At 40.1% G+C, this 27,212-nt stretch overlaps 1 protein-coding gene across 2 annotated transcripts; it reads left to right on the forward strand.

The window, feature by feature from the left end:
• The first annotated feature begins 1,288 nt into the window (after window positions 1-1,288).
• On the forward strand, window positions 1,289-26,991 carry LOC134535058 (kelch-like ECH-associated protein 1B). Of its 2 annotated transcripts, none has more exons than XM_063373898.1 (11): window positions 1,289-1,369; window positions 3,068-3,251; window positions 8,050-8,163; window positions 9,580-9,744; window positions 11,948-12,097; window positions 12,976-13,254; window positions 14,269-14,460; window positions 16,729-16,946; window positions 18,160-18,365; window positions 18,841-19,017; window positions 20,237-26,991. In XM_063373898.1, the coding sequence occupies exons 2-11, from the start codon at window positions 3,078-3,080 to the stop codon at window positions 20,449-20,451; spliced, it is 1,890 nt and encodes a 629-aa protein (XP_063229968.1). In that variant the 5' UTR covers window positions 1,289-1,369; window positions 3,068-3,077; the 3' UTR covers window positions 20,452-26,991. The 2 variants fall into 2 exon arrangements, with proteins under 2 accessions (XP_063229968.1, XP_063229967.1); XM_063373897.1 differs by lacking the exon at window positions 1,289-1,369 and adding an exon at window positions 1,388-1,725.
• The last annotated feature ends 221 nt before the right edge of the window (window positions 26,992-27,212 follow it).

Raw genomic sequence — 27,212 nt, forward strand, 5'->3', positions numbered from 1 at the left:
TTTGTTTGTGTATAATATTACTTCAGATTTTCAGCATAATATTTGTTTAAAACATTATAAGCGAAAGTGATAACTTAAACAGAGACAAATGAAGACGTTAATAAATATAATAAAAATACGAATTTAAACTAGAAGGATAATTCAAAACTCATAAGTATTTTTAAAGTTTACAATTTATAAAATGAATTTTATTTGGATCGCTAACATGTATAACATACACGTTATATTATTTTGTAATTGGTAGGTATTTATTATTTACGTTTTGCTGAATATTCGTAGATATCCCTACACAAAATGGCTGCGTGAACATTAGTACGACTGACAGTCAACAGGTGGTGCTAGCAGTAAAAGTATTCGAATACTATCCATCCATTAGAAATCAAATGCGTCCTCTACATTGTGGCTGCATTTGCTAAGGGATGTAGGGATGTGTGTGCTAAGGACGCATCCCTATGTATTCGGATACAGCCTTGGAGAAAATTTGTAAGGAATAAATAAAAATTACCCTAACCTAATCTTGTTTGGATTGGTTTAGATTATTACAATTTTATTAAACATAATTATTGCTAGGTTTTTAAGAGGAGAAAAATTGTTACTATTTTTCACTAAAATGACTACTTTACATATGTTTATCTTGCTCAGCATTATTTTAAAAAACACTAAGTAAAATTTCGTGTCCGAGTTTCGTATTATAATGTTTAATTGCAACATGAGAACATGAATCTGCTAGCTACCGAGTATAGATGTTTACACATCAGTGGCGAGTACTGAAAGACTTGGTCACACATATACATATTTAAGTTAACCTAACATAACCAAACTTTCATTTTAGTTACGAACCTAACCTAATACATCCTAACCTCCCGAAAACAAAAATTATAATAAACGAAGAACGAACCTAACCTCATTTTACTTCGATTAGCTACATTCATCTATTGTACAGACGTTGGTAACACTATATGTTTAATTGTTTACTCTATTTGTTTCATTATATTCTTTTTACTGAATTTGATTTTACAGTAATGGAAAAAATGTATACAAATTGTGCCAAAAGAATTACGGAAAAAAGCAATTTCCCTTTCGCACTTAATACCCAGACCCACTCGTTTACAAATTGAAGTATTGTGTGTTTTGTTTATGGGCTGTGTTAATTCATGAATAGTGAGGTTAATTAATTTATTTTTTAAAAGCTTCATACCTTCACAGGTGTTCGAAAAAAAAAATGTAGTTTTTATTTTCTTAATCATAACTTTTTGTGGGAATTTTTCTTGTGCATATGACGTTTTGCGTTTTATCGTGTAACAATGGTTTAACCTACTTTTCATGATGGCGACAATGGGGTAAATGCGCACTGAATATGCGCTGTAAGGTAACCGATGCAGAGGATTTTCAGTTATATTAATATTTTTAGAAGTATATCTATTAAGAAGGTTTATTTATAGTTTGAAATTAATGTAATTAGGCTAAATATATATTTTTTAAATTTTTGTAGACATTTTTTTTAGCTAAGTTATTGTGTACATCGTGTGTACTCGTATGTCGTCTGCAAGTTGTTAAGTGTCACGTGACATGACCATGCGGAAAAAACAAACATGACTGTGCAGTATTTTTTCGCGAGTAAGAATGCAGAAGTTCAATTTAAAGTGAAAATATGTTCAATAATATTTCAATTATTTTGTCGGTTTGTATGACGAAGATGCTACAACTATAACACTATTCAACCAGGTATGTTTTTGTTACAAAGTTTGTAAATACCTACATACAGGAACAGAAAATGTGCGATATATTTTTAGGTACTTATGATCTCAGTTTAGATGACATTTGGAGTTTGTTTTTTTGAACCTTCTTGCCCAGTTTTGTATGTGAATTATCAAATAATAATGTTTTAGTATAATATAAATTTTTATGTGTGGGATTGAATTAAGATGCACTCTTAAAACTCTGTGAATTGTTTGTAGAAATTCAAAACAAGATCAGCAAAGAGTAAAAAACTTCTAGGTGAAGTAAACGTAAAGTTACTTTACTTCGTAGCACTATCAAAGATGTGCATTATCTAGATCTGTAGCTATTTATGTTGTCAGTGGTTTTATATTTATGTGCAATCTCATGCACTTGTGTGGGTTGAACTAATCCTGATAATGATAAAATATTCTAGTTTCAGTCTCACGAGCAAGGAAAATGAAGTCGTAAAATCAGATAAGCTTTAAATTGGTTTCATTATTTTTTATAGTTTTACGCAGCTTGGTTAAACACAGGGGCTTATGGTGACGAGACAACCACGATAACACGGGATCCTAATTCACTTGGGTACCGACTCTGTGTTCGTAAGTCGGAGCTGTGCCATAATGTTGGACCCTCACCACATGACTGTGAGGTCTTAGCGATCACATCACCAAAGAACCAGATCAGGTTTAGTTGAAGCGTAGTGAGTGGTATATTTATCTGAGAAGTCTTTTACAGTTTTGTAGCCTTATTTTATTCTACGATGCATATTATTGCTGAGACTTGTATGTTTTGTACTAAACATACTGCTTGGCATTGGGAAGTCTTCATTTCCAGGTACTGTGAGAAAAAAAAAAAATTTTTTTTAAGGCCCTGTCTACCTGGGCATTCATACGGTGTGCATAATCCAGAAAACCCCACAGAATTTAAAAACTGCACACAGTATCTGAGTAGGGTCTGTTTACGAACAGCATTTAAAAATAAGTTGAGGGTGGATGAGTAGTTCTGTTTATGGATTTTGTTTTTAAACTGTATTTTTAAGAAAGTAAAAGTGTTTGAAAAGCATGTTTTCCGAATAATTTTTAGGCATGATACAAATTAATTAGGAAAGAGCTCCAGTCCACAGCCTTATCCTTGGGAGGTGATATCACCCTGGACGCACCAGTGAGAGTCGTGCTTGTCATACCGCCTCACTTATACAAACTCCCCCCTGACTGGGCAGACACCTCTGAGGCATGACTTAGTCTCAGTGATGGCCCGAGTGGTTGTCTGCTGGACCTGACGAGACCCCGGCTGCTCCGGTGCAGCTCTCAGGCTCTCGAGGGTGGAACGTTGTCACGTCCAGGTGTGACGGCATGGAGCCGGGGGAAGGCTGCCCGGGGGCGGGCGAGGCGGACCGGTGCGGCAAGGAGCGGGGCAACTGCCCCACCATCTCGCAGTCCCCCTCCGACCCCCAGATCACGGACAAGGCCGGCGACCTCGGAGACATGACCTTCTGCATGTCCGACTACCCCAAGGAGACGCTCAAGGTGAGCAGACGTGGTATCAGCTATAGTTAGGGACACCTGTATTTTGCGAATCGAATACATTTCGTGTCTAGGTACATCGCAAAACACAGTAGTTTTTTTCTTGTAGTTATTGGCTGTGGTCGGCGAGAGGTGTTTTCCCGCACTTGACGGGGCCAATGGGAATGTGGATACCGTACTGCTGCACGCACACGATTCGCCATTATCTAAGAAAAAGCTACAGAGTTTTGAGACATACCTTGACACGAAATGTATTCGCGAAATACAGGTGTCCCTAGTTATAGTTTATTTATGGTTTCTTATTTGTACAGGATAAGAGTTGTACATGCAGTAGTGTCTCGATCAACCAATCTTTGATTAAACTAGTTTCCGTGTCATCTAAGCCGAGTTCCATTGCTGGGGAAACTGTTAAAACATTTGCTTGAGGACTTAGAAAGAGATCTAACTGCCTAAAGAAAATTAAACCTAAACAGGACTTCTACTCATTGTGCATTGCGAGAATAAATGAGTGATGTAAAAGAATCAACACTGAAGAATAGCTAGAAATATAGAAATACATCACCCTGAAAAATTATACCTCTGGGCTAACTGAATACCAAGACATTTTTCTCAGTGTCTTCCACAAACCATTTTTATAATAAAAAAAATATTCTTTATTAGTTTAGAATGAATCCCTTGTAGTTATTTAAACAAATCTGTTTGTTTAGTTATTATTTATAATGTTTACGAGTGTTAAGGTACTATACACAATACCCTGAATCAATGGCATCAAACTCATGGGCCATTAGCCACTAATGCTGAATGAAATGGTTCAAGGTAATTCAGTCTTGCTAAATTCTAATTAAAATAATAAATTAGGTGGCTTCTTCCCTAAACATTTTTTATTACACTCGAGTATGCTTGCAAAGTAACCAGTCCACGAGCATGTATATACTTGGTAAGGATGAAGAGTAAAATGCATTTGCCGATTCACTTCTGCTTTTAATACAGAAAAGTTGCCTCTCTTTACTTCCTTGACATTATTCACATGACCACATTTTTCCCTTTCAATAAACTATTCACAGTAATGGGAATATATTTGATCGGTAGGAAACCGTGCGTAATTTCAATACCACACATAATCATAGAAAGTACTTTTCAACTTACTCTGTTTCCCGAAAATCGGTGGTTCGCGACAGTACTGCAAGGGGTTCGTAAATGAAACACTACGCGGCACCACTAGTACGATTTTCAGACCCATGCATGTTGCCTATATTATTTCCTTTTCACGCCCTGGGTGTGAAATTTAAAAAAAAAAAATTGTAATATACATAAATTGCCTACTATGTAAATTTTTTTAATGTTAGTTATACCTACTTTAGTTAATCTGAGATACAAATTTTTATTTCTTTATAAATTCTTTAACTACCCTTTTTTATTCCCAAAGGGGTGAAATATTTGGAAAATGGTTAAAAGATTTTATTAGTTTTTGCATGTTTATTATTTTTACCTCGTACTTTACCTCCCATCAGCGTACACTGTTTCCCGGAAATTGGTGGGTCGCGACAGACCAAGTTGTTCGTTAATTAAACACTACGCAGCGCCACTAGTATGATTTTGGAAAGATTTGAAGATACTAATTTTTATTACCAAACCATATTAACCTCCTTTTAAATCTCTTAGTGGTCAAATTTTGACAAATATAAAATATACACTATGTAACTTTTTGTGTATGTTATACATGCTTTAATTCTTTAGTAGATTCAGTGATTTGAATATTTCTTCCTTAAACTAAACTTACCCCTGTTACAATCCTACGTGGTGATGATTATAAATATAGTGAATAAGAGATGGTAATTTTAACCAAACCTCATTTGAACCCCTTTTGTGATTAGATATAATAAATTTAAAACATATATGTATCTATTGGTATATGTTATTCATACCTCAAGATGGTACATATATGTTATTCGTACCTCAAGTTGTAATAGATTCAAAGATACAAATTTTTCTTCACCAAACAGCTTGTAGGGGATGTAATTTTGGGTAAAAGGGAGTTGGTAATTTTTTTTTAACCATTCATTTTTATATTTTAACTTTAGCTTCATTAACTTCAAAGATACTGATTTTTTTTATGTACCATACTGCCCCTTTTGTCCCCTTTAAGAGTAAATTTTGTAAAAAATATGTAGTTAGTCTAGTGTTTAAGTTCACAATCAATCTTATAAACGAGAAATAAATGAATGAGAATCATCAGTAGTTTTTAAGTAATGCCGAAACAAACAAACGAACAGTAATTATGAAGTAACGTTAGCCATTTCCAGTTGTGTTGTCTGTCATTTTTCTTTTTTTATAAAAAATATATAATATTTTGCAGACTTTTTGCCTAGAAATGTTTGTTATTACTGTACTGCCATTTCCAGTTGTTTTTTGTATGTTTTTCTTTTTTTTATAAATCTATAACACCTACAGACGTTTTGCCTATTAAGGTTTGTTATTACTGTTAATATAACCAATATTCCCACCATGACCTGCTGTTTTTACAAGTTGACACTTTGTGCCATGTAATCAAATGTAAACAGAGCCAGTGATAGCTTTATCTCCAAGTAAATGACCCTGTCATTTAAGCAAGCCACATTTCAGCAATGTCATCCATCAGATGATGTTGCACAAATTAGTGTGAATATGTCCTTGAATTCCTGCACGTAGCCTCATGTTGACAAAAGAGACTTGGGAATAGTAGCTGCATTCTGTTCCCAGACAAATACAGAAGTAATTCCAGACCCCCAGTTACGATGCTGAGAGGTTATTTAATAATGTTATTTAACTTATTACTGTTCATACCACAAAGCAAGAAAGATAAAGTGGCACTCGGTGCTATAACTAACGCTATTATTTTCTTTGGAAATCTGGGAACTGTGCCATTTTTTTGGTCCGTTACCGGGAATATTAGCCATATTGTGTTTAAGATTATTTATTTTGCAATACAGAACAATCAAAACACCATGTTTTTTTTTTGTTTTAAAAATTAAAAACTGTATAGCCACAAAGTATGAGTTGAAAATCATACCCTATTTCAATGGCAAAAAGTACACATGTACGCACATCTGCTAACATTACCTTCAATACGGAAGTAATGTTTATGGTATGGAAACAACATTCAAATGCAAATAATGTGCAAAAATATAACCTTTAATTATGTCACTAACCACACTTTTCGTGTTTAATAAACTTGAACAATTTTGTTTCTGAAGCCATGCTTGTTTTATTGCTACAAAAATAATTCAACATTTTCAAAAATTATTCCAAAGTATAATATTATGCAATTATAATCAAAAGTCACTCTGTTAATAACACCAGCCCATAAATACTGAATGAAGAATGTTTATTAAATGTGGATTTTTATATGAGTATCATCAGTTTGATGGCAATTTTATGCTTATTATGAAAAAAATGTTGAGAGTGTAATTTTATGATTCATACACAATTTGCAACAAAATTTTCATAGGATGAAAAAAAAAAAGCTACATACAAATAACATTTATATATGTGCTTTTAAATCTCATACGTTAGTGATTGATATTGAATACTGGACCTTATCATTAACAAAATTTATTTATTGTGAATATTAGTGATAGATATTGTGTTTATAAACTTCAAGTGTATTTATATAAGTGAGATTGTTTTTGTATGTATAATTTATTTGCATTACAAATTATAAATTATTACCTTATTGTATAAATAATTTAATTTGATAAATTATAATAAACATTCAGCCTTTTTTTATTTTCATCATTAATAAAAATTCATCTTGATTATTAAAATTTTTTAATTGATAGATTTTATACTTTACTAACCATATTTATAATATACGTACCTCTAGTCCTTTTATTATTTTATGTCTATTAAATATTTTCACGCAAAACTAATATAATTGTTTTTATTATGCCAAGTAAGTAGAACTTCTAACACGTGTACATAAGTACATTTTTTCTTTTCTAACATAATTATTACATTGCAAGAATTAATTTAAAAAGGGGGTTTAAAAATTGTTAGTGTTCTTTACCATTCTCTCTTTGCCTGGATTTTGGCGTGCACCACAGCAGATCATTTACATAGAAAGTAAAGCTGTCACCGACTGTGTTTGCACATTATTATGTAAACACGAAGTGACTACTTATAAATACAGCTGGTCATGGTGGAAATATTGTTGATCTATACTGATAGTAGTGACAAAATAATCTGTTTTAGGTGAAAAGACTGTACATTACATGTATGTATTTGGGGGAGGGGGAAAGTTGAAAAGTTTTGAATTTGATGCATTGTAGCGCCATCTAGTGGCAGGTACAAAAAAAATGTATAGCATAAAAAACCTTCTCCATGAAAAAAACACTTTGATGTGCCAACTTTCACAGTGATCGGTCAGACGGTGATGTTTATCAACGTTATACATACCAACATCCTATTTTATATGTACAGATTTTTAAAGCTTGATTTTTAACGAAAATTAAAGTTTTAAGATTTATTTCGATTGTCTCCGCAGGTTGCTGTCTGTTGGTTCCGTGAACAATTAATTGATTTTAACATGTGCACAATTTGGTCTTTTCCTGTTACTGTTATGTCAGGAACGATTGGGAAAAAAAAAAAAAAAATTATTTGCGCACTTTACACTGTTTCTTAGGCATGAAACTTTAATTTCTTGGTTTTCTTTGAATTTCAAAATTGGTCCTTTGCAGTAGGATTCGCTGTCTCCACTCAACAAGAAAAACTGCCAGTGTGCGCTCGTGGCAGGGTGCTCGAAGGGGAGTGTGCGGGTTTCCAGATGATGGGGATGATGCGGTCCCACAAGATGCTGACGGACGTGGTCCTGGAGGTGGAGACGGAGCTGTTCCACGCCCACAAGGTCGTGCTGGCCGCCGCGAGCCCCTACTTCAAGGTCAGCAGCTGCGTCCCCGAATCCCTCTGCACGGACAACCACACCCCCGCCTTCACAAACCTCCTCAGACGCAGAGGTAGCTGTTAGCTTCACCCACACGGGCACCACGACTCTCCCATGGATGAGCAAGCACCCCAAGAGAGCCACAGCTGCTCCGGTGGGCTACCAACGCAGAGGTTGCTACTTGCTCACCAGACTCGAACCAAACCGTCACATGCGAGTCAACGTCCGCCACGTTCCGACCTCACTGTATCTCTACACTCGGGTCTGTGGAAACCGACCCTCATAGCCGTAAGGAAACCGGCGGGTTTACAGCCCTTTGACCCGGGGGCGGTGGACTCGTCGGGCGACGATCGCCGAGAGAGTCATCGTTACTCTGTTGTACCCTTGAAGGTCTTTAATCCAGCGCTCTTTAGTTCTGCACGTTCTTTGATCTGCCGCCGATTGAGTCGCTCTTGTTCAGATTGTTCAGGGTGGGTTCTGGTGGCCTGTGCGAATCTTCGACTAAGCGAATTAATCAAAAGCTCTTTTCAATATTTGATTTGACTTGGTCAGAAAATTTTCTATTCGTTTTATTTGAAGCTTTGGTTCTGATGCCAACCTTCTCGTCTGATGTAAAGCTTTCGCTCATGAATTTTCTTTTTTTTTTGTGTTGTATATGTTTTGCTAGAACAAAGTTGGTTGCTTGAAAAAAAAAATCAAAAGAAGGCATTCCATTTGCTTTTATGAATCTTCGAAATCAATATTGTGCTTGGTTATTTTATAATTTTTATTGAATGATGTTTTATATAGGGCTCAGTATTTCAAAAATACATTTTGATATTCATATCACATAAAAAAACTAGTATGTTCGCTTGTCTAGCCGCCAGGTTGCATAGCTGCGCTGCTGGCAATTGTAGTTTGCTCAGATTTTGTCGTTACTGTCGGTTATCATTTTAGTGCAGGGTTTCTAGTTACATAGCACATTTTCACATTTGTTTATCAGTTAAATCTATGTTTGACGTTTGATCTGGCGAGCTGGCCTGCCTCGTTGCTGGCATTTATTATCCTTGTAACAATACGTACGCACTATTTGCACTACTTTTTATTTTACACTTCACTATTTTAGTTCCATGTATGTTTCTCAGTTTTTAATTTTGCATATTTGATTTACTTTTCTTGAACTCTATGAAGTTTGAACAAAAAAGTTTCATTGCATATTTAAATTGTATTATAAAAAATTATACTTTTGTGAATAATATGATAAACGATTCAGATTCAAAATATAAATTTTGCTTCATTAATGCTACATTTTGCTGTATCAACTGGTAACAAATAATCAGAAAAAATAACTTGATTTGAAATGTTGGATGGAATATTTTGCGGATGTTCTGCGACCCGTGTCGTTGAAGCTGCGAAGTGGGCGTTGTGTCGCAGGCCATGTTCACCGGCGGGCTGCGCGAGTGCGAGATGCAGCGCATCAAGCTGCAGGGGGTGTGCCCCAGCACCATGAGCCGCCTCATCTGCTTCATGTACACGGGCCAGGTGCGGGTGACGGAGGTGACCGTGTGCCAGCTGCTGCCGGCCGCCACCATGTTCCAGGTGCGTCCTGCCGAGTTGGCCCCGGGACTGTCGGTAGATCTCATCGCAAACCTAGCAAGTTGGCCCTGGGGTTGTGTGTCTCGGCATCAGGACAAGAAACGAAGAGGGGGCCCGGTCGAGATCACAGACTGTTGGTAGATTTAATCGCAAACCTAACAAGTTATTCGATACACCCAGATCACGTTTACAGTTATGGCCACAGCGACATTTGCAAGTTTTTAGATTTTTTTTTTTTGTTTTAAATAAATTAATAGTGAGGCGGAAGCGCCAGGTAGGTTCTAATAATGGTGGGAGATGAGAGGTTTTAATGTTAATTTATTGTAGAGTAATTAAGTTAAGTATTTTGGATTTAGAAAGTTCACGCAACGTATCTTGCTAGCCGTATTTTGGTGGGTTGAGAAACGTGGTGATCAGATCGGTTGCTTTAAGTTTAGGTTACGCTAGTGAGAGTTAATTAAATAAGGGTTATTTGAAGTAAATTTAATTAAGAAGTTTTTGTTACGAGTTACGTTAAGGTTTAAAGTCTATGTCCCGTGTAAATAGTTCGGCAGATTTTGTTTCTGAAAAGTAGTTTTTTTTTTAAGTAGCATGATGCGTAAGCAATAATCGTTATTAATTAGTGAGTCGTATGTTAAGAGTTACGGATTCTCCCCCCCCCCCCCCTCCTCCCCAAAGTAAAAGATTTGTTATTGTTTTGATTAATCATCACCACCAATCTTTTGGTTTAGGTTCTCTCTCCAGACCTCCCGCTACATTTTGTATTGTGCTGGGGGCTTTGAGTTTCTCTCAGTGGCTCTTCTCAGAATGTTATGAAAGAAGTAATTTTTTTTCGCAATAAATTCATAGCTTGATGTGATTTGAGGTGTGGATGTATCTTGCAGCAATAACTTGTTAACATTACAATGAGGCTACAGCATAACTTTCATGTGGAGGTTTTCCTTAATCATTTCCCGACTACATAGAAAAAGATGTCAGTAGAACTCAAATATTCCTAGACAAACTTGAGTAATTAATTTTTCGGGATGAGTGCTACTAATTTTATAATTTTTTTTTGTAGCAGCGTCAGACTTGAAATACAGCAGACTTCCAATAATCAGGCGGGTTTGAAACTTTTGCAGGTGCCAGGTTACCATAAATGCCGGATTATTGGACAGTATCTCCCACGATCGCTAAACACGCAAGTTGTATAGCAAGTACAGTGTTTGGCAGAAAATGTTGTTTAGCAGGAACACATGCAGTGCTCCCAAGTATTTGTTTTGATTTATCCCTCCACTTGCGAGATTAGCAGATTACGGAGTGGTATTTGATTTTTACAGAAACAGTGAAATTTAATGATGTGTCAGAAATGTCATGTGTCTTATCAGCATATCGTACGACAGAGCTGGATATGATGTTGGCTGCTTTTATGACACAATAATATTAGAAAATACAATTTGGTAACACTGAGTTCAACTTTTGTGTGCTATAAAATTATTTACCCTCAAAAATATTCAAGAATCCATGCATGCAAAGCTTGGGTTATCAAATGTAAATTCAAAGGATGACCTTTTGAAAATAACATAACTTTTTATATATATAAATTTGTTTGATTATATATGTATACTTTTTTTAATTATGTAATAAATAGATTAACTCATTATTATAAATGTTTTCATTATTTCGTGCAGTCCAGTATTTGGCATAAACGTAATTACGTTTTCTTCACATGTATTTTATTGAATGTGTAAATATGATTACTGATGGTTGTACCTTGAGGTTGCCATTACTGTGTAATTTCACCATAAATACAGGCCTATACTAAATTTTTATTATTGTTCATTTATCATTTTAAAGGCTCGTATGTACACTTCAGAGCAATCGCAAACTGCACCGAACACTCCCGATTAATCTCTGTCCACACCGAGCGCTCCCTTAAGTGGGACCTGTAAAATCTTTTTGAACCTTAGCGAAAAATTTACAGGTTTTAGGTTATTTATTCATCTCTGATGCTGGACCACCGGACATTCCAGTCCATTGGCTGCCGTACTATCGTAATTCTACTGTATGTTCAAACTAAAACTTGAATAATTTCATGGTATTATCATCACAACTTTGTGCTGGCAAAAATAATTTTTTTTTTAATTTTGCATGGGGAGAGGTGATGCACTGTAGTGACACTGGACTCGGATTCCAGAGAACCCAATCTTCCAGTGCTCTCTTACAGGTGAAGAACGTCATCGATGCGTGTTGCGTCTTCCTCGAGCGGCAACTGCACCCAACCAACGCCATCGGCATTGCCAACTTTGCAGAGCAGCACGGTTGTAACGATTTGTGTCACAAAGCCAATCAGTTCATCGTGCAGCATTTCACACAGGTTTGTAGCTGCAGGGGTATTGTTTCCAGGTTATAGAATATAGATCATTTTGATTTGCCAGTATTCCGTGCAGTTTTATGTTCAAAAGTGGAGTTCAAAGTGTGCTGTCCACATGTGCGTCAGTTGTCTGTCATTAGGGAAAAGATTTCATGGTGGATTTCGCTAAAACCGAAATAACATTGACAGCATGTCAATACACCAACCACGCAACACTAAATTCAAGTTAATATACCACAAAGAACCAATATTAAATTAAAAATCCTGGAACTAATCAGCATTTTCAATAAAAACTTAACTCTTAATTGACAAATATGTAATTTTTTTAAAAATTAAATTTAATGAAGGTGAAGGTTTGTTAATCAAAATCAGAAATAAGTTTTTACACATAAAATCATACATGTACCAGTTTGCGAAAAACAAGTCCAAATTTCTTAATAAATCTTAACTTTATACATGTTGCAGTTATTTCATTAAAATGTTTTTTGCTTTGTCTGTAAAGTCCGGTTTACGGACGATAATTTCACTTGATAACGTCATAATAAAACATTGATGAAAAATTGCATACTTTTTAATTTTCAAATATTATTTACAGTTTTTGAAAATTTAGTTTAAATAATTTTTGTTTAGATATGATCATGAACAATCAGTTTAAAAAGTCTGCCTTAACCTGCAAAAGATATCCTCCCACGGTGGTTGGCCGGTTCTCGCACGCTGGGCTCAGGCGGAACGTGACGATTTTTCGTACGTGCGGCCGGCGTTCGTCGATTTACAAGACGTTGTCCACGTCAAAACCCTTGATTCGAAATGTTGAAGCGAGTGTGAGTTATTAACGAGGATACAACAGTGTTTCTGAAACGCGCGTGTGACGTGTGCCGCAGCTGTGCCAGGAGGACGAGTTCCTGCAGCTGACGCCCATGCAGCTGGTGGCGCTGATCAGGCGCGACGAGCTGAACGTGCAGGACGAGCGCCAGGTGTACAACGCCGTGCTCAAGTGGGTGAAGCACGACGAGGAGCGCCGCTACCCGCGCATGGAGAACATCCTGCAGGCCGTGCGCTGCCAGTACCTCACGCCCGACTTCCTGCGCGACCAGATGAAGAACTGCGACCTGCTCAAGAGGCTGCCCGCCTGCCGCGAGTACCTCGCGCAGATATTCCGGGTGAGCGGTCTTATTGTTGACTGTAAATAAGTTTTTAGGAATTTTTTTTTTTTTGGTTGCGCAGCAACGACTCAATTAACAATGGTTCTGTTTTGTCTGAGCCAACCTAAAGTGTCATTCCCTGGCAAAGATTGTCGAAACATTTGCTTGGGGACCTAGAAAATGATCTTTCCTCCGTGGCCTCCGGGCTCCGCCGTTCGGGATTCCGGTGATCCCGAGGTCCTTTCCCCAATTTCACTCACGTCAGTTATTTACAGTTCCTTAATCGTGGGCGTGCAAGGAAAACCCACCGAGTCCATGAGATATTCACATGAAAAGAGTCCAGTTTACTGTGTTTCGTGACAAGTATATATTATATGACAAGTATGTTATCATGTTAGATTAAACATTGTTTCAGTACCGTATGTATTTTACAATATTTTACAAACCCATATGAATATAAAAATCAATTTTTTTCTTAACTTCATTATATGGACTTAAAGGGTTTTCCATGTACGCCCACGATTGTGTTCTAGTGGGATAAGAAAATGTAAGACTTAACAACTGTCGCTAAATTATTGTTGACTGTAAATCAGTTTTTAAGAATTTTTTTTTGTTGCACAGTAACGACTCAATTAACCATGGTTCTGTTTATATCCGAGCCAACCTAAAGTGTCATTCCCTGGCAAAGATTGTCGAAAAATTTGCTTGAGGACCTGGACAATTTATCTAACCGTTGTGGAATGCCTTAAAAAAAAAATTACCCTCAATGATGTAATTTACTGCTTAAGCGAACCTTTATGTGACTTGAAAGAATTCTCACGGAAGAAAAGCTGGAGAAATGCTATGCTGAAAACTGATTCTGCTGGGCCAACTGAGAGCCATCACAATTTTCTTATCATACATGTGTTAGCCAAGATTTGGCTTACACGAGGTTGTCGCTGTTCGCATTAGCTTGGTCAGTCGAGACTTTACCTGTGTTTGTCTGGGGAACTGCGCATGCACGGTGGGGCGGCGGATGTGTGTGTGGGGCAGGAGCTGTCGCTGCACAAGAAGCCGTGCATCAAGGAGCGCACGCCCAACACTCCGCGCATCATCTACATCGCGGGCGGCTACTTCCGCAAGTCCCTGGACATGCTGGAGGGCTACAACGTGGACGACCAGACGTGGACGCCGCTCGCCAAGCTGACGGTGCCTCGCTCCGGCCTGGGGGGAGCATTCCTCAAGGTGCGTGGGGGCTCGCTCCGGCCTGGGGGGAGCATTCCTCAAGGTGCGTGGGGGGCTCGCTCCGGCCTGGGGGGAGCATTCCTCAAGGTGCGTGGGGGGCTCGCTCCGGCCTGGGGGGAGCATTCCTCAAGGTGCGTGGGGGGCTCGCTCCGGCCTGGGGGGAGCATTCCTCAAGGTGCGTGGGGGCTCGCTCCGGCCTGGGGGGAGCATTCCTCAAGGTGCGTGGGGGGCTCGCTCCGGCCTGGGGGGAGCATTCCTCAAGGTGCGTGGGGGGCTCGCTCCGGCCTGGGGGGAGCATTCCTCAAGGTGCGTGGGGGGCTCGCTCCGGCCTGGGGGGAGCATTCCTCAAGGTGCGTGGGTGCTCGCTCCGGCCTGGGGGGAGCATTCCTCAAGGTGCGTGGGGGCTCGCTCCGGCCTGGGGGGAGCATTCCTCAAGGTGCGTGGGGGGCTCGCTCCGGCCTGGGGGGAGCATTCCTCAAGGTGCGTGGGTGCTCGCTCCGGCCTGGGGGGAGCATTCCTCAAGGTGCGTGGGGGGCTCGCTCCGGCCTGGGGGGAGCATTCCTCAAGGTGCGTGGGGGCTCGCTCCGGCCTGGGGGGAGCATTCCTCAAGGTGCGTGGGGGGCTCGCTCCGGCCTGGGGGGAGCATTCCTCAAGGTGCGTGGGGGGCTCGCTCCGGCCTGGGGGGAGCATTCCTCAAGGTGCGTGGGGGCTCGCTCCGGCCTGGGGGGAGCATTCCTCAAGGTGCGTGGGGGCTCGCTCCGGCCTGGGGGGAGCATTCCTCAAGGTGCGTGGGGGGCTCGCTCCGGCCTGGGGGGAGCATACCTCAAGGTGCGTGGGGGGCTCGCTCCGGCCTGGGGGGAGCATACCTCAAGGTGCGTGGGTGCTCGCTCCGGCCTGGGGGGAGCATTTCTCAAGGTGCGTGGGGGGCTCGCTCCGGCCTGGGGGGAGCATTCCTCAAGGTGCGTGGGGGGCTCGCTCCGGCCTGAGGGGAGCATTCCTCAAGGTGCGTGGGTGCTCGCTCCGGCCTGGGGGGAGCATTCCTCAAGGTGCGTGGGGGGCTCGCTCCGGCCTGGGGGGAGCATTCCTCAAGGTGCGTGGGAGGCTCGCTCCGACCTGGGGGGAGCATTCCTCAAGGTGCGTGGGGGGCTGGCTCCGGCCTGAGGGGAGCATTCCTCAAGGTGCGTGGGTGCTCGCTCCGGCCTGGGGGGAGCATTCCTCAAGGTGCGTGGGGGGCTCGCTCCGGCCTGGGGGGAGCATTCCTCAAGGTGCGTGGCGAAGCTTCGACGAAGTGAATCAGTTGAAGCTCTTTTTAATATTTGATGTGACTTCGCCAGTACATTAGCTATTTGTTTTATTTGAAGCTTCAATTTTGATGTGAATCTTTGCATTGCTTGCAAAAAAAAACATTGGACGTCAGGAACTGAAATGAAAGGTTGGTTGTTTGGTAAGGTTACTTTAGATTAGGTTGGCTGCATAATTAAAAAAATCAATTATTACATAATTAAAATATTTTAACAAACATTTTCCATACAATTATTGTAGCTGACGTAAACAACCTTTCACTTTAATATTATTTGTCTAATTTTCCAGAAGTGGTTACTAAAGTGAAAAAATTTTTTTTAGTCAGGATCTAATTTTCTTTCTTGCTATTCGAATTGATATTTGTATTCGTATTCTATTTGATTCGAACTTAAAAAAAACTTATATTCAAACAGGCCTAAAGGTTGGGATTACAGCCATGACTCTCGTGTTAGTGATCCTGGCCACCAAGACTTTATATCTTTAGTCTTTTTTTGCCATGACTCATTTTTAATTAATTTATGTTTTCCATTAAAAATATTCCGTTATTGTGATCATGGTGTATTTACTTGCACAAAAAAAAAATTGTACATAAAATGTTTTTTTGCAGAACATACAGAGAGCTGTGTGGTACTATATAAATATGATGCTGTAAGAGAGAGGGAAAGGTTCTCACTGTCTCGATAGCACGAGTTGTCGTCAGCAGGACGTGTTACGAGAGAGAAACAGAAGGGGCAGTGCTGAGTGTCACACACACACACACATACATAGAGCTGTGTGTTACTATATGTAAGAGAGAGGGCAAAGGTTCTCGTGGTCTCGATAGCACGAGCTGTCGTCAGCAGGACGTGTTACGAGAGAGAGGAACAGAAGGGGTGGTGCTGAGTGTTACACACACACATACATAGAGCTGTCGTCAGCAGGATGTGAAGGGGCGGTGCTGAGGGTCACACACCCCGACGCTTGCAGGGCATGTTCTACGCGGTGGGCGGCCGCAACAACAGCAACCCGCCGGCCAGTAGCTACGACTCGGACTGGGTGGACCGCTATAACCCAGTCACGGACCAGTGGCGGCCGTGCAGCCCCATGTCGGTGCCGCGCAACCGCGTGGGCGTGGCCGTGATGGACGGGCTGCTGTACGCCGTGGGCGGCTGCGCGGGCACGGAGTGCCACAGCAGCGTCGAGAGGTGCGTGTTCTGCCTTTGGTCTGCGCACGCGTCTAGAACCTTGGTGGAAGGATATACCGTATTTACTCGCATAATCTCCGCAGTAATTTGGCTGCATTTTTGACCAAAAAAATGGGGTGCGGACATTATGAGGTGAAGTACGAAAAAAAAAATTTTTCCTCCAAATTTTACGTTTTGTGTAGAGTAAAAAAATTGTTCTCTCATAATTAGTTTACTAGCAGAGCGATGGTGACTAACGACCCTCCGCAGCGGATGTGAGAAATGCGACAGGTGTCGAGATAATTGGGTGCCGGCGATTAGTGGAAGACGCCAATCATTTTTTTTCTTCTCTCACTCGCGTGTGCGCTCTTACGTTCAGAAGCCGCAGCCAGCCTACACAAAATAAACGCTTTGCGTGAAAAGATATTTTTTTAATCTTTCATTGAGATGGCCACTGACGGCACGGGGCAGATGTCTAATGTCTGCATTAGCCGGTGCCGGTGAGCCTCCCTCCCTGTCCCTTGCCACTGTGTGTATAAAAAAACTGTGCGCATGTACCCCCACCACTTCTCCGCTACCTCCCCTACTTTGTGACGTAGTGTGAGTTGACATGTACTGGTTTGTGCTATATATAGCCCATCCCCTTGCAACTCGCGTGACATCGCAGGCAGCTGCGCAGTGGAGTGCGAGTTTCTGAGTCCAGATGGTTTCACCATGCTACAAAACCCTCTCAGCAACCGCTCCGGAGAAATGAACATTTCAAGGTCTAAGCATTGTTGCCAGCGTCGGTAATTTTCCATCCCGTTACTGTGCCTTTCAGGGGTGGCTAAGGTTGCTTTGTCTGGTGCTGACTTTATGCTGATTTAAAAAAATTCCATTTCAAGTATTTAAAAACAAATGTGCGGACATTATGCGATTAAATACGGTAACTACATTCACTACAACCAGGGACAATTTTTGTGGTTTTATTTTTAGGTAAAATTTAATTATGTACAAATATTGTCCAATATTTATCTTGATGACAAAGGGAGTGTAAATCTGTGTATTTAATTAAATTCCATTCATACCTGTAACTTTGATAAATTTGTTTTAGAAGTCGTCTGGTTTGTCACTATCCTTATTGTAACAAGGTGAAGCCAGTTGCATTCAGGCTCCAGCTGTCCCGCCACTCGGAGGGCAGTCTCCACTCCGCGCACGCCACCGGGGTTGAGCCACGACTGTGTTGTGGCGGCAGGTACGACCCGGACGAGGACCGCTGGGCCAGCGTGAAGCCCATGCAGACTCGGCGGCTGGGGGTGGGCGTGGCGGTCGTCAACCGCCTGCTCTACGCCATCGGGGGCTTCGACGGCTCGAACCGCCTCAGCTCCGTGGAGTGCTACCACCCCGAGAACAACGAGTGGACGGCGGTGGCGTCGATGCCCACCGCCTGCAGCGGGGCAGGTTAGTGCCACGAGAGACTTGTCGTTCCTCGGAGAACATGCATACCTTCATGTTGCATTTAATTCACGGGTTTCGTTTAAGTTCATAAATTTAGGCTGTTATATTTCGTAATGTTTTATCGTCTATTGTGTGCCAGTAAAAAAATATTATAAAAAATTAATAATTATTATTATTCTATGCATTGTTTTGGTACTTTTTGTATTAAAGAAAAATAAGATTATTTCTTTGCTATTTTAGGTGAGGCTATTAGCATTTTACCAGAATTTTTTTTTTTTTTAATTGTCACTTGCAAATGTGGTGAGATGTATGTGCTTTAAACCATTTACAAGTTCAAAAATCAAAAAAAGGTTACGCGGAAAGTAGCTAGGATCGAGATTCACGGATGTTCCCCTGTGATCTTGGAGTTCCCAGCGTTAAGGCGTCGCACGCAGGGAACACCGGTGGTCGTGACCTCTGCTGTGGGTTGTGCGTGCAGGGGTGGCGGCCCTGAGCCAGTACATCTACGTGGTGGGCGGCTACGACGGCCACACGCAGCTGAGCTCCGTGCTGCGCTACGACACGGAGAGGAACGCGTGGGAGAGCGTGGCCGGCCTGGCGGTGGCTCGCAGCACGCTCAGCGTCACCGCGCTCGACGGCAAGCTCTACGCCATGGGTGAGTCTTGTCACCGCTCGCCGCCTCCGGGCTGACTCAAGTCAGGTGATGAGTAGGGCACTGAAATTTTCGCGAACCGTGAAATAAAGCGAAATAACGCGAAATGTTAGCAATTTTAATTGAAACGCGAAATTCCATACAAAAAACCCTTTTCGCAAAATTGACCCAAAATCTGCTTACTTTTACACGATTTTTTGACTGGAAAGGTCAATTAAATTAATAACAACACAGAAAACATTTTAAAATCAGTACAAACTCCTAAACACAAATTTCCCACCTAAAGACTACTTTATTAACCACTTTTTGTCTTCGTACATGTATCAAAACAAACATAATGGCTTCGGTAGCAACTGTATAAATACGACTTTTGCGAGACGTTTTGAGTTCGAAAGTATCGATTCAAGAATTGAGTTGTATACTTAGCTATCACGTTTACGCTTAAAATCATAGTTCGATGTATTACCTGGTTTTAATTATTTATGGAAAAATCACACCATATTCCTTACAACAGAGCACACAAAAAAATAAAATTGTACGTCTATAAAAGAATAAAACACGAGCCATCGCCCAACCACGGCCTGCTCGGCCCGGTGCTCGGACAATGACTGTCCCTTCCAGTGCTCGAACAATGACTAAACTTTTACAGTCTTCCTTCCTTCCCTTTCGTGCGGGCAGTGTTCTGGGCTCGCCGACGTGATTTTCAGCCAATCATGGCGCATGGCAACAGAGGCTTTCGCGAAATGCTTGCCTCTGTTCCCACGACGCAGTGATTTTGTCTCTTTCTCGCATTCCTGTGACGGTGACTCACATGCCTAGCGTGTGAAACAAAGCCTCGGTCGTGGAAATAACGAAGGAGAATCACGTCAGCACGCCTTCCCACACAAAGAAGCCAGCAAAAAAAAAATTACTTCAAAAATAAACTTATAAATTTTAAGAATAAAACAATAAACCTGGTGAAACACTTTACGTCTAACTTCAAAATATTCGCAAAGGCCTAGTTAAAGCTCTAACTTAAAAATCTGCGAAATATAAAAAATTTCTTGTCACATTTACTAATTTTTAATTTTGTTTTTATATTTTTAGAAACATTTTATTAAAAGGTCCTAGATACGTCCAGGAATTGGATCACCAAGTGTTTGTAGACATTCTGTGTTCTGTCTGCCTCGTCAAAAGTGGCATGTACCTGCAGTGACCTGTAACGGTTGGTTGGGCTTGCCAGGTGGCTTCGACGGGCAGACGTTCGTGAGCGTGGTGGAGGTCTACGACCCGGAGAAGAACGCGTGGGCGCAGGGCAAGCCGCTGACGAGCGGGCGCAGCGGCCACGTGTCCGCCGTGTGCTTCCACCAGTGCCTGATCCACTGCGAGCACCACGACCACTCCATGCCGGCGCTGGACCTGCTCCCCCGCCCCTCTCCTTCCCCCTCCTCCTCCTGACCGCCCCCTGCCCCCGTCCCCCCCCACCACATTCCTCGCGGAGAACATCCTGCCGTTTCCCGGAAGAAAGAGCTTGTGTGCGTGACTTCCAGCGCTAGACTGAAGGAGCATTGTTCCAGCGTGACACGCGGGGGGGCGACCGCCCGGAGTACTTAACGGAGGGAGCACCGCAGGTGCTCCCGTGGTTTGGTGTGTCCGGAGACCACGCGTCGCTGCTGGCCAGTGGGAACCAGTTAGTTACCAGTATTGTGAGTCGTCTCACACTCCTACAGTGTTCCTGGTATTTAGGTGGTGGAGGTATTAAATAATGATCGTGAAATCGCCATTGACAAATCTTAAACTTTTTTTATTTTAGATCTGCACAAAATTTGACGAGACATTTAACGATCAGAATTGAATCAATGTGTTCAATTATTGCAGGGCCACACCAAGAGATAAGAGAGTATTAAGTTCGTAATTGATTTCGACAACAAGCGAATAATTTCTATCGAGGGAACAATTAATATTTATTGGATTGTAGTGTAAGATTCGTTTATTTAGAAAGTTGGACATCAATGAAACCTTTTAAATGTGTTTAGATAATATCTCGTGGTTTTTATGCTACCCATTGTAGCCAACGACCATTCCCAGTCAGGAATTAGTGCAGTATTAATACTCTCGATGAGTGTGTCTTTATGCCACAAATGTTTTGTTAAAATATAAAAAATTTGCTGGCTCCCAGAATATTTAAAAAAATTAATATACTGAGAATTCATTGACAAATCAGTATAGATGAGTACTGAAATGGACCAATTTCTAAATTATACATGGCTGTCAATATGCAGTCCTTGTTTAATTTATTTCCATGTGTGCATGTGTTTCTGAAATGCTCTTTTTGTAGCATTACTTAATGAATTTTTCTTTCAAACAGTGGCTGCTTTAAGGCATGTAACCTGATGAACTTGTGAGCCATACATATGTTGATGAATTTTACTTTGATTGAATCGGTGCCTTGTGACAATCAGAACATAACTGCTCCTCCATTTTATGTTGCGTGTCTATTGGTCAGGTATTTTTTTTTTAATTGTTTAGTATTTTAAAATGTGCGATGGCTCGGGCTGGAGTTAGGGGGTAACAGGCGCCTGTTGTACTGAGAGACCCAGGCACTGTCGTCCTCGCTGCGTGTGGTCTCCCGTCATGGTCGGATGTAGTGAGTCGTCAGCCGCTGGCAAGTAGCTCCTGTTAGCTGGCGGAACTGCTCGGTGAAAACCTGATGAATACAGAAGTCTCTTGTCCTGGTACAGTTGTATGAAATAACAAATGTTCCGAAATCCCACTTGAGAGTTGTATCTGTACCAGTGAGGTAGGATGATAAGCACGACACTCGCTGTTGTTCCTGGCACGGTATCGCCTCTAAGCGCAAGGCTGTGGGCTTGCGTGCAGTCTTCTCGCCGTGCACACCGCAACTATGAAATTTGAACGGTAACCGTTACATTATATGGCAGAGAAATGAAGATGAAAGTTGCAATGCAAGGCCCTTGAGTGCTTTCAAGTATCTTCACCGGGTGTTCTATGTCCAAAAATCATTCTGAAAAACACTTTTTAGCCCTGTTCACATTCCCTAAAAATACAGTTTAAAAGTGAAATACGGAAACAGAACTTCCCCTCAGTCCTAAGCGCATTCTTAAATGCTTTTGGTAAACAGACACCACTTGCGATATCATGAGCAGTTATTAAATTGCATGGTTTCTTCTCAAGCTCTGCGTGCTGTATGTGTGTTCAGGTAGGAGGGCACCTTAAGAACATTTCCTGCATAATAAGTTTAAAAACGTTTAGTTAGCACTGGACCTATAATTTTATACAATTTTACCCCTTTTAATTATGTAAATATTAAATAGTACCTTGAAAAACCACAGTTGCAGCTATGTATGTATGAGGAAACACGTTGCGACTAAAAAAAAAAGCATTTTGACAAACATAAATAATGGTTCTTGATCTCAGAGGAAATTGGGGGGGAAAATGTATTTACCTGGTTACTGTAACAATGAAAGCGAGTGAATTATGATCTCCTTTAATCTATTTCACACATCCAGAATTTATAAAAATTCGTGTTTATCATAAAATTGACTGGACTTTCTGTATTTTACAGTTAAAAAAAATTTTGTGGATCAGTATTTAGAGTAGCTGGTACTGAGAATTAAGGTGAATAAAAACGGAAATGAAAATTTGGTGAGATTATGTTAGGTTAAGTTAGCTGCATAAAAATGCATTTTTATTTAAAATTTAATATTTTAACAAAAAATTTTTTGTTTATTTATTGTAGCTAACTACATCTAAACAACCTTTCATTTCTGTATTTGTCTAATTTGATAGAATGTGCTACACACACACACTATATTTCCCGTTTTTTTTCCCGTATGTATGTTTTACATGAGGTGGAAAAAATAAATTTTAAGTGTCATTCCAATTCTCATTCTTACTATTTGAATTTGATGTTTGTATTTGAGAATGATTTGGGAATTCATATTTGTATCTGATTCAAAGTAAAAAAAAAAAAAACCTGATATTCACACAGGCCTGGTTACAAGCTGTAATTAGAACAAAATTGTACAGTGAAAAGCTGTAAGATGCAAAACACATGCTTAGGAAAATTTAACATTGTCACTTGTGAAGCAGGTAACGTGTGGTTTCGAGGAAACTCGTGTTAAAGTCGACATGCACCCTTGTTCCCAGTCAGCCATTTTTCGTGGGCAGGGAAAGACAATTCGTGAACAATGGAATAAAAAAAGTGTGTGTTTTGTGCGCGGCGGCTTCGAGACTTGCAAATAAACGTGTAGAAAAATGTCGAGGTTGGCTTTGATCAAATATCCATCAGCACATCATGTACAGTGTTTGAGGGTAAATTGTGTTCACGTCTCTGTACCATAACACCATTCTGGGCTGGCCATGATTAGGTACCATAGACTTATGTTTGTGGGTTTTCCTGGCCCACCTGTCCTATCCTCTCAAACGTGTGCCTCTGAATCGTGCAATACATATTTCCAAAAAGAAGATAAAGCAGAAAGTATGTTGGTACTTTGCCCGGCGATCCGTATCGTTCTTCTGACCGTTCCGTGCCAGCGTCGCAGGGTGAGGTAGCGAGACGCCTTCACCAGTCTCGCTCATGGCTTGTCCTGAAACCAGAGTGAACCAGGCCTGTGTGCGAATACCAGCTTTTTTTATACGAATCAAACATCCACTTGAATGTTTAAAATATTTGTGAAATCGAATCAAAATGTGAATATTGTTCTCGGCAAAGCTGTATTAAACTTATTTTTATATAATGCAGGATTAAAGTAAAACATTTTTAATGTTGGAACTGATTAAGTTATTAACTAATATGACTCTGTATATAACATCATTCAATAAAAATTGTAAAATAATTATGCATTATAGATAATATTAATATGTATTGAGCATTCATGAAAGCAAATGGATTGCCTTCTTTTCATTTTTTTTTTTTTTTAAGTGAACCAATTTTATATATGCAACACAATAATATATATTTTTTTATGAGCAAATCTTAGGTTTCCAATGTTTTAAAGTTTTGGCAAAAACAAATACAAAGCTTCATATCAGATGTGAAGCTTTGCATCAGAACTGAAGCCTCAAATAAAACGAATGTCAAATTTCTTGCCGAAGTCAAATCAAATATTAGAGCTTTGATTGATTTGCTTATTCAAAACTTTGGACAGTCTAGAGTGAACATTGTTATTTGTGTCTGTAGTTTTTTTAAGATCTGCAATAGATCAATTGGAAATCCAAGACATAAAGATCCAATATGTTAGTATCAATTTTGTTAAAAATGAAAAATTGTATTGACCCAAAACTTTTTTGAAATCCAACTCTTTTGTCAGCTCTGGCTCACAAAATTTTGGAACCGATAATTTTAATCAACTCATTTATTTTTATTTGTGGACATGTAATGTTACAGGATATTTGGTTTAGGAAAATTGTGTAACGTGTGGAAATATTTATGGGGGTTGTATATGTAGTCCATTCATGGTATCTTCACAATTTTTTAATGGAATTTTAAAAAAAAAAATTATATGTTGCATGATTTTTATTTGTCCTGGGTAAATCATCAAATTTGAAGCATTAGGAAAATTATACATTTTGTGATTATTATTTGACCTGGGAAAATCATAAAATTTGATCATATCACTAACCTTGAACTACTATATTGTTGGGTGAATAAATTGTTGACTTGTAAAGTGTTCAAATTATAATATTGTTATGATTAGTACATAATATCTGTTACAATTTTATTGGAAGTAGTACACATAAGTACTGTATTGGTAAATAGTACATTCATAAAACATTATTCAATTTTAGCATTTCATTTTTGTTTCTTACTTATGCATTAACATTTTAAGATAATACATTTTGCAACATATTTAATCTTGCTGTATATAAATAAGTTAATTCGTCCAAGTAGATTGCTAGCATAATCACTGGTATCTTGTTATCTTTCATAAAGCGTTTAAACTAGAGGTGGGTTGCAGAGTATCAACCTGCTACTTTGTAACTGGTACATGCCTGTATCAGGTACTGCAAACGATTACACTATTCAAGTATCAAGTACTTTAGTATCAGTTTAGAATTTGCCTGGAGCAACACCACGGCCAATGTGCGCAGAACCCGATCGCAGATGACGGTTACTTTGGCGGAGCTTGTGAAAGGGGAGGGAGCGGCACGACGAATAAGGGATAAAGAAGGGAAAGAATGTAGGGGAGGAAGTGCAGGGGAAGGCGTTGAAGTAGAGGCGCAGAGCGAAATTGTTAAGAGTCGTTTTGTTTATTGTCCCACATCAAAGTACGCTCAGTGGTCAAATCTTTTTTTGGCTGAGGTACGGTGTCGTATTTACGATGTCTGGATCATCGCTCCTACTTCTGGACAGTGATAGTGATGTTAAACTATCTTTATTCTGATCAGGTAACTGTACAGTTGGATGTTTACGTTTCAAATGTTTCTTCAGATTAGTCGATGATGATTTATAACTCGGTTTTTGTTTACACAAATTACACTTAGCAAACTCATTATTTTCTGTGAAAAAATTCCACACGAATGAAGTCTTTTTCCTGCACTTATCCATTCCTTATTTCACTATAAAGATACTAACTACAAAGCATGACAGCCTGCAACAATGTACGTGGTAATACACGGCCAGGACGAACTGCAGTGAATGTTGAACTGCTTGATACTGGCTGTATTAGGCGGGCATGAGCGTAACAAATGTAGAGAATTACCGGGCGTGATAAATAATGTATCAGATTCTCCTTACGGTCGCGCGGTCTGCGTACGCGGAGCTTTTTTTTACTGTTGGAGAGAAGTAAGAACAGGGAGGGGAGGTTGTAAGTGTGAGAAATACTCTTTTAACGTTGGAAAGGTGGGAATGAAATTTGCCGAGAAGAGGTGGGGGGGTCTGCAGATTACGAAAGGCGTGGAAAGAGAACACCGATACCTTTTCACACTGGTGATGACGGCACGGAGGAATTGTAACCTGTAACGAGAATGCTGATTCCTTGTTGCTTCCTGGGACCGCTACTGCTCTAGCTGATACAGAAGTATCAGCTACTTGTAACTAGTACATTACTATATCAGTAACAGGTTGGAACAGATACCGAAAATTGCTGTAACAACCCACCTCTAGTTTAAACTAAGTGAAATAAATATACTATGCAAATCAGGGAAGAATTAAAACAATAACTAAAGTGTGTGAACCATCATTCTAACATGTCATTATGTTTATAAGCATCCACTACGTATGTTACACAGAGGACATTTCAGGTCCCTGGAATGTAGGGTGTATGTTTTCCAGTTGCGACATGCAAGTTATATGGCAGCGTTTACATGCTGTAGAAGAATACTTTAAGGGTGTCCGTAGGAATTAAAGGCCCGGGGTGAAATTTTGTTAAGTCCCCTCCCCATTACACAGTTTACAATTTTTTAATCACTACAATTAATATATATTAAGACTAAATGTCACAGTGGCCATTACTTGTAGATTATTATATTTAACTGAAACATTAAAAAAATGTTGAAACTCAACTAGGCCTCAGGGATTCTGCTTCACACCCCCCCCCCCTTCCCCCCCCTTTTATCTCTTTCTTTCTTGATGGCCCTGAGAATACCTTGTGGTTTGTCCGAGAGATGATTTTCATCAGGGTTACAGAAAAGTGTGAAGATACTGTAAATATGCATTAGTATGTTTTTTTTTTCTGGTTTAGGAATCAAAATTATCATTTACAATTTTTTTTTTCTTTCATTCCCAAACCATCAAAATATTGTGTTGTATGCCTGAATTATATATTCAAAAAGTCTAATGTATATATGTGTACATGTGTATATACAATCATATGTTAAGCTGAGTGAATGGATTTTTTTTTGTATGTAATACAGACATTTGTAAGGTATGGATGAAATCAAATATGTACATATTATTATGTATATATATTATGACTCCTATGTGGTTTGCATTATGTGTATGTTTATACATACAAATAAACTTTTTTTTTTAAATTCACTTTGTTTTGTTCTGAGAATTGAAGATGTTTTTGAAGTGAAGTGTTCGTCAACCTGTTGCCTGGACAGAATAACCGTTGTGTGATGGTTGCCGTGGTAGCGGGGGGAAGGCGCAGCCTCTGGAGGAGTCGAGCCCTGCGTGGGTCTCGGCGGATCGGCGGGGATACGTGGTTGTTCTCGGGAGTGCTGACACCACCTGCCCCCTGCCCCGGAGGCTG

The sequence above is a fragment of the Bacillus rossius genome, chromosome 8 (genome assembly GCF_032445375.1).
Source record: "Bacillus rossius redtenbacheri isolate Brsri chromosome 8, Brsri_v3, whole genome shotgun sequence".
NCBI classification, from domain to species: domain Eukaryota; kingdom Metazoa; phylum Arthropoda; class Insecta; order Phasmatodea; family Bacillidae; genus Bacillus; species Bacillus rossius.

Excerpts from the sequence above, each read along its gene's own strand:
- LOC134535058 (XM_063373898.1), top strand. The coding sequence starts at position 3,078 with ATGGAGCCGGGGGAAGGCTGCCCGGGGGCGGGCGAGGCGGACCGGTGC. Across the intron at positions 9,745-11,947 it reads CGGCCGCCACCATGTTCCAG|GTGAAGAACGTCATCGATGC; the intron begins GTGCGTCCTGCC and ends GCTCTCTTACAG. Across the intron at positions 18,366-18,840 it reads CACCGCCTGCAGCGGGGCAG|GGGTGGCGGCCCTGAGCCAG; the intron begins GTTAGTGCCACG and ends TTGTGCGTGCAG.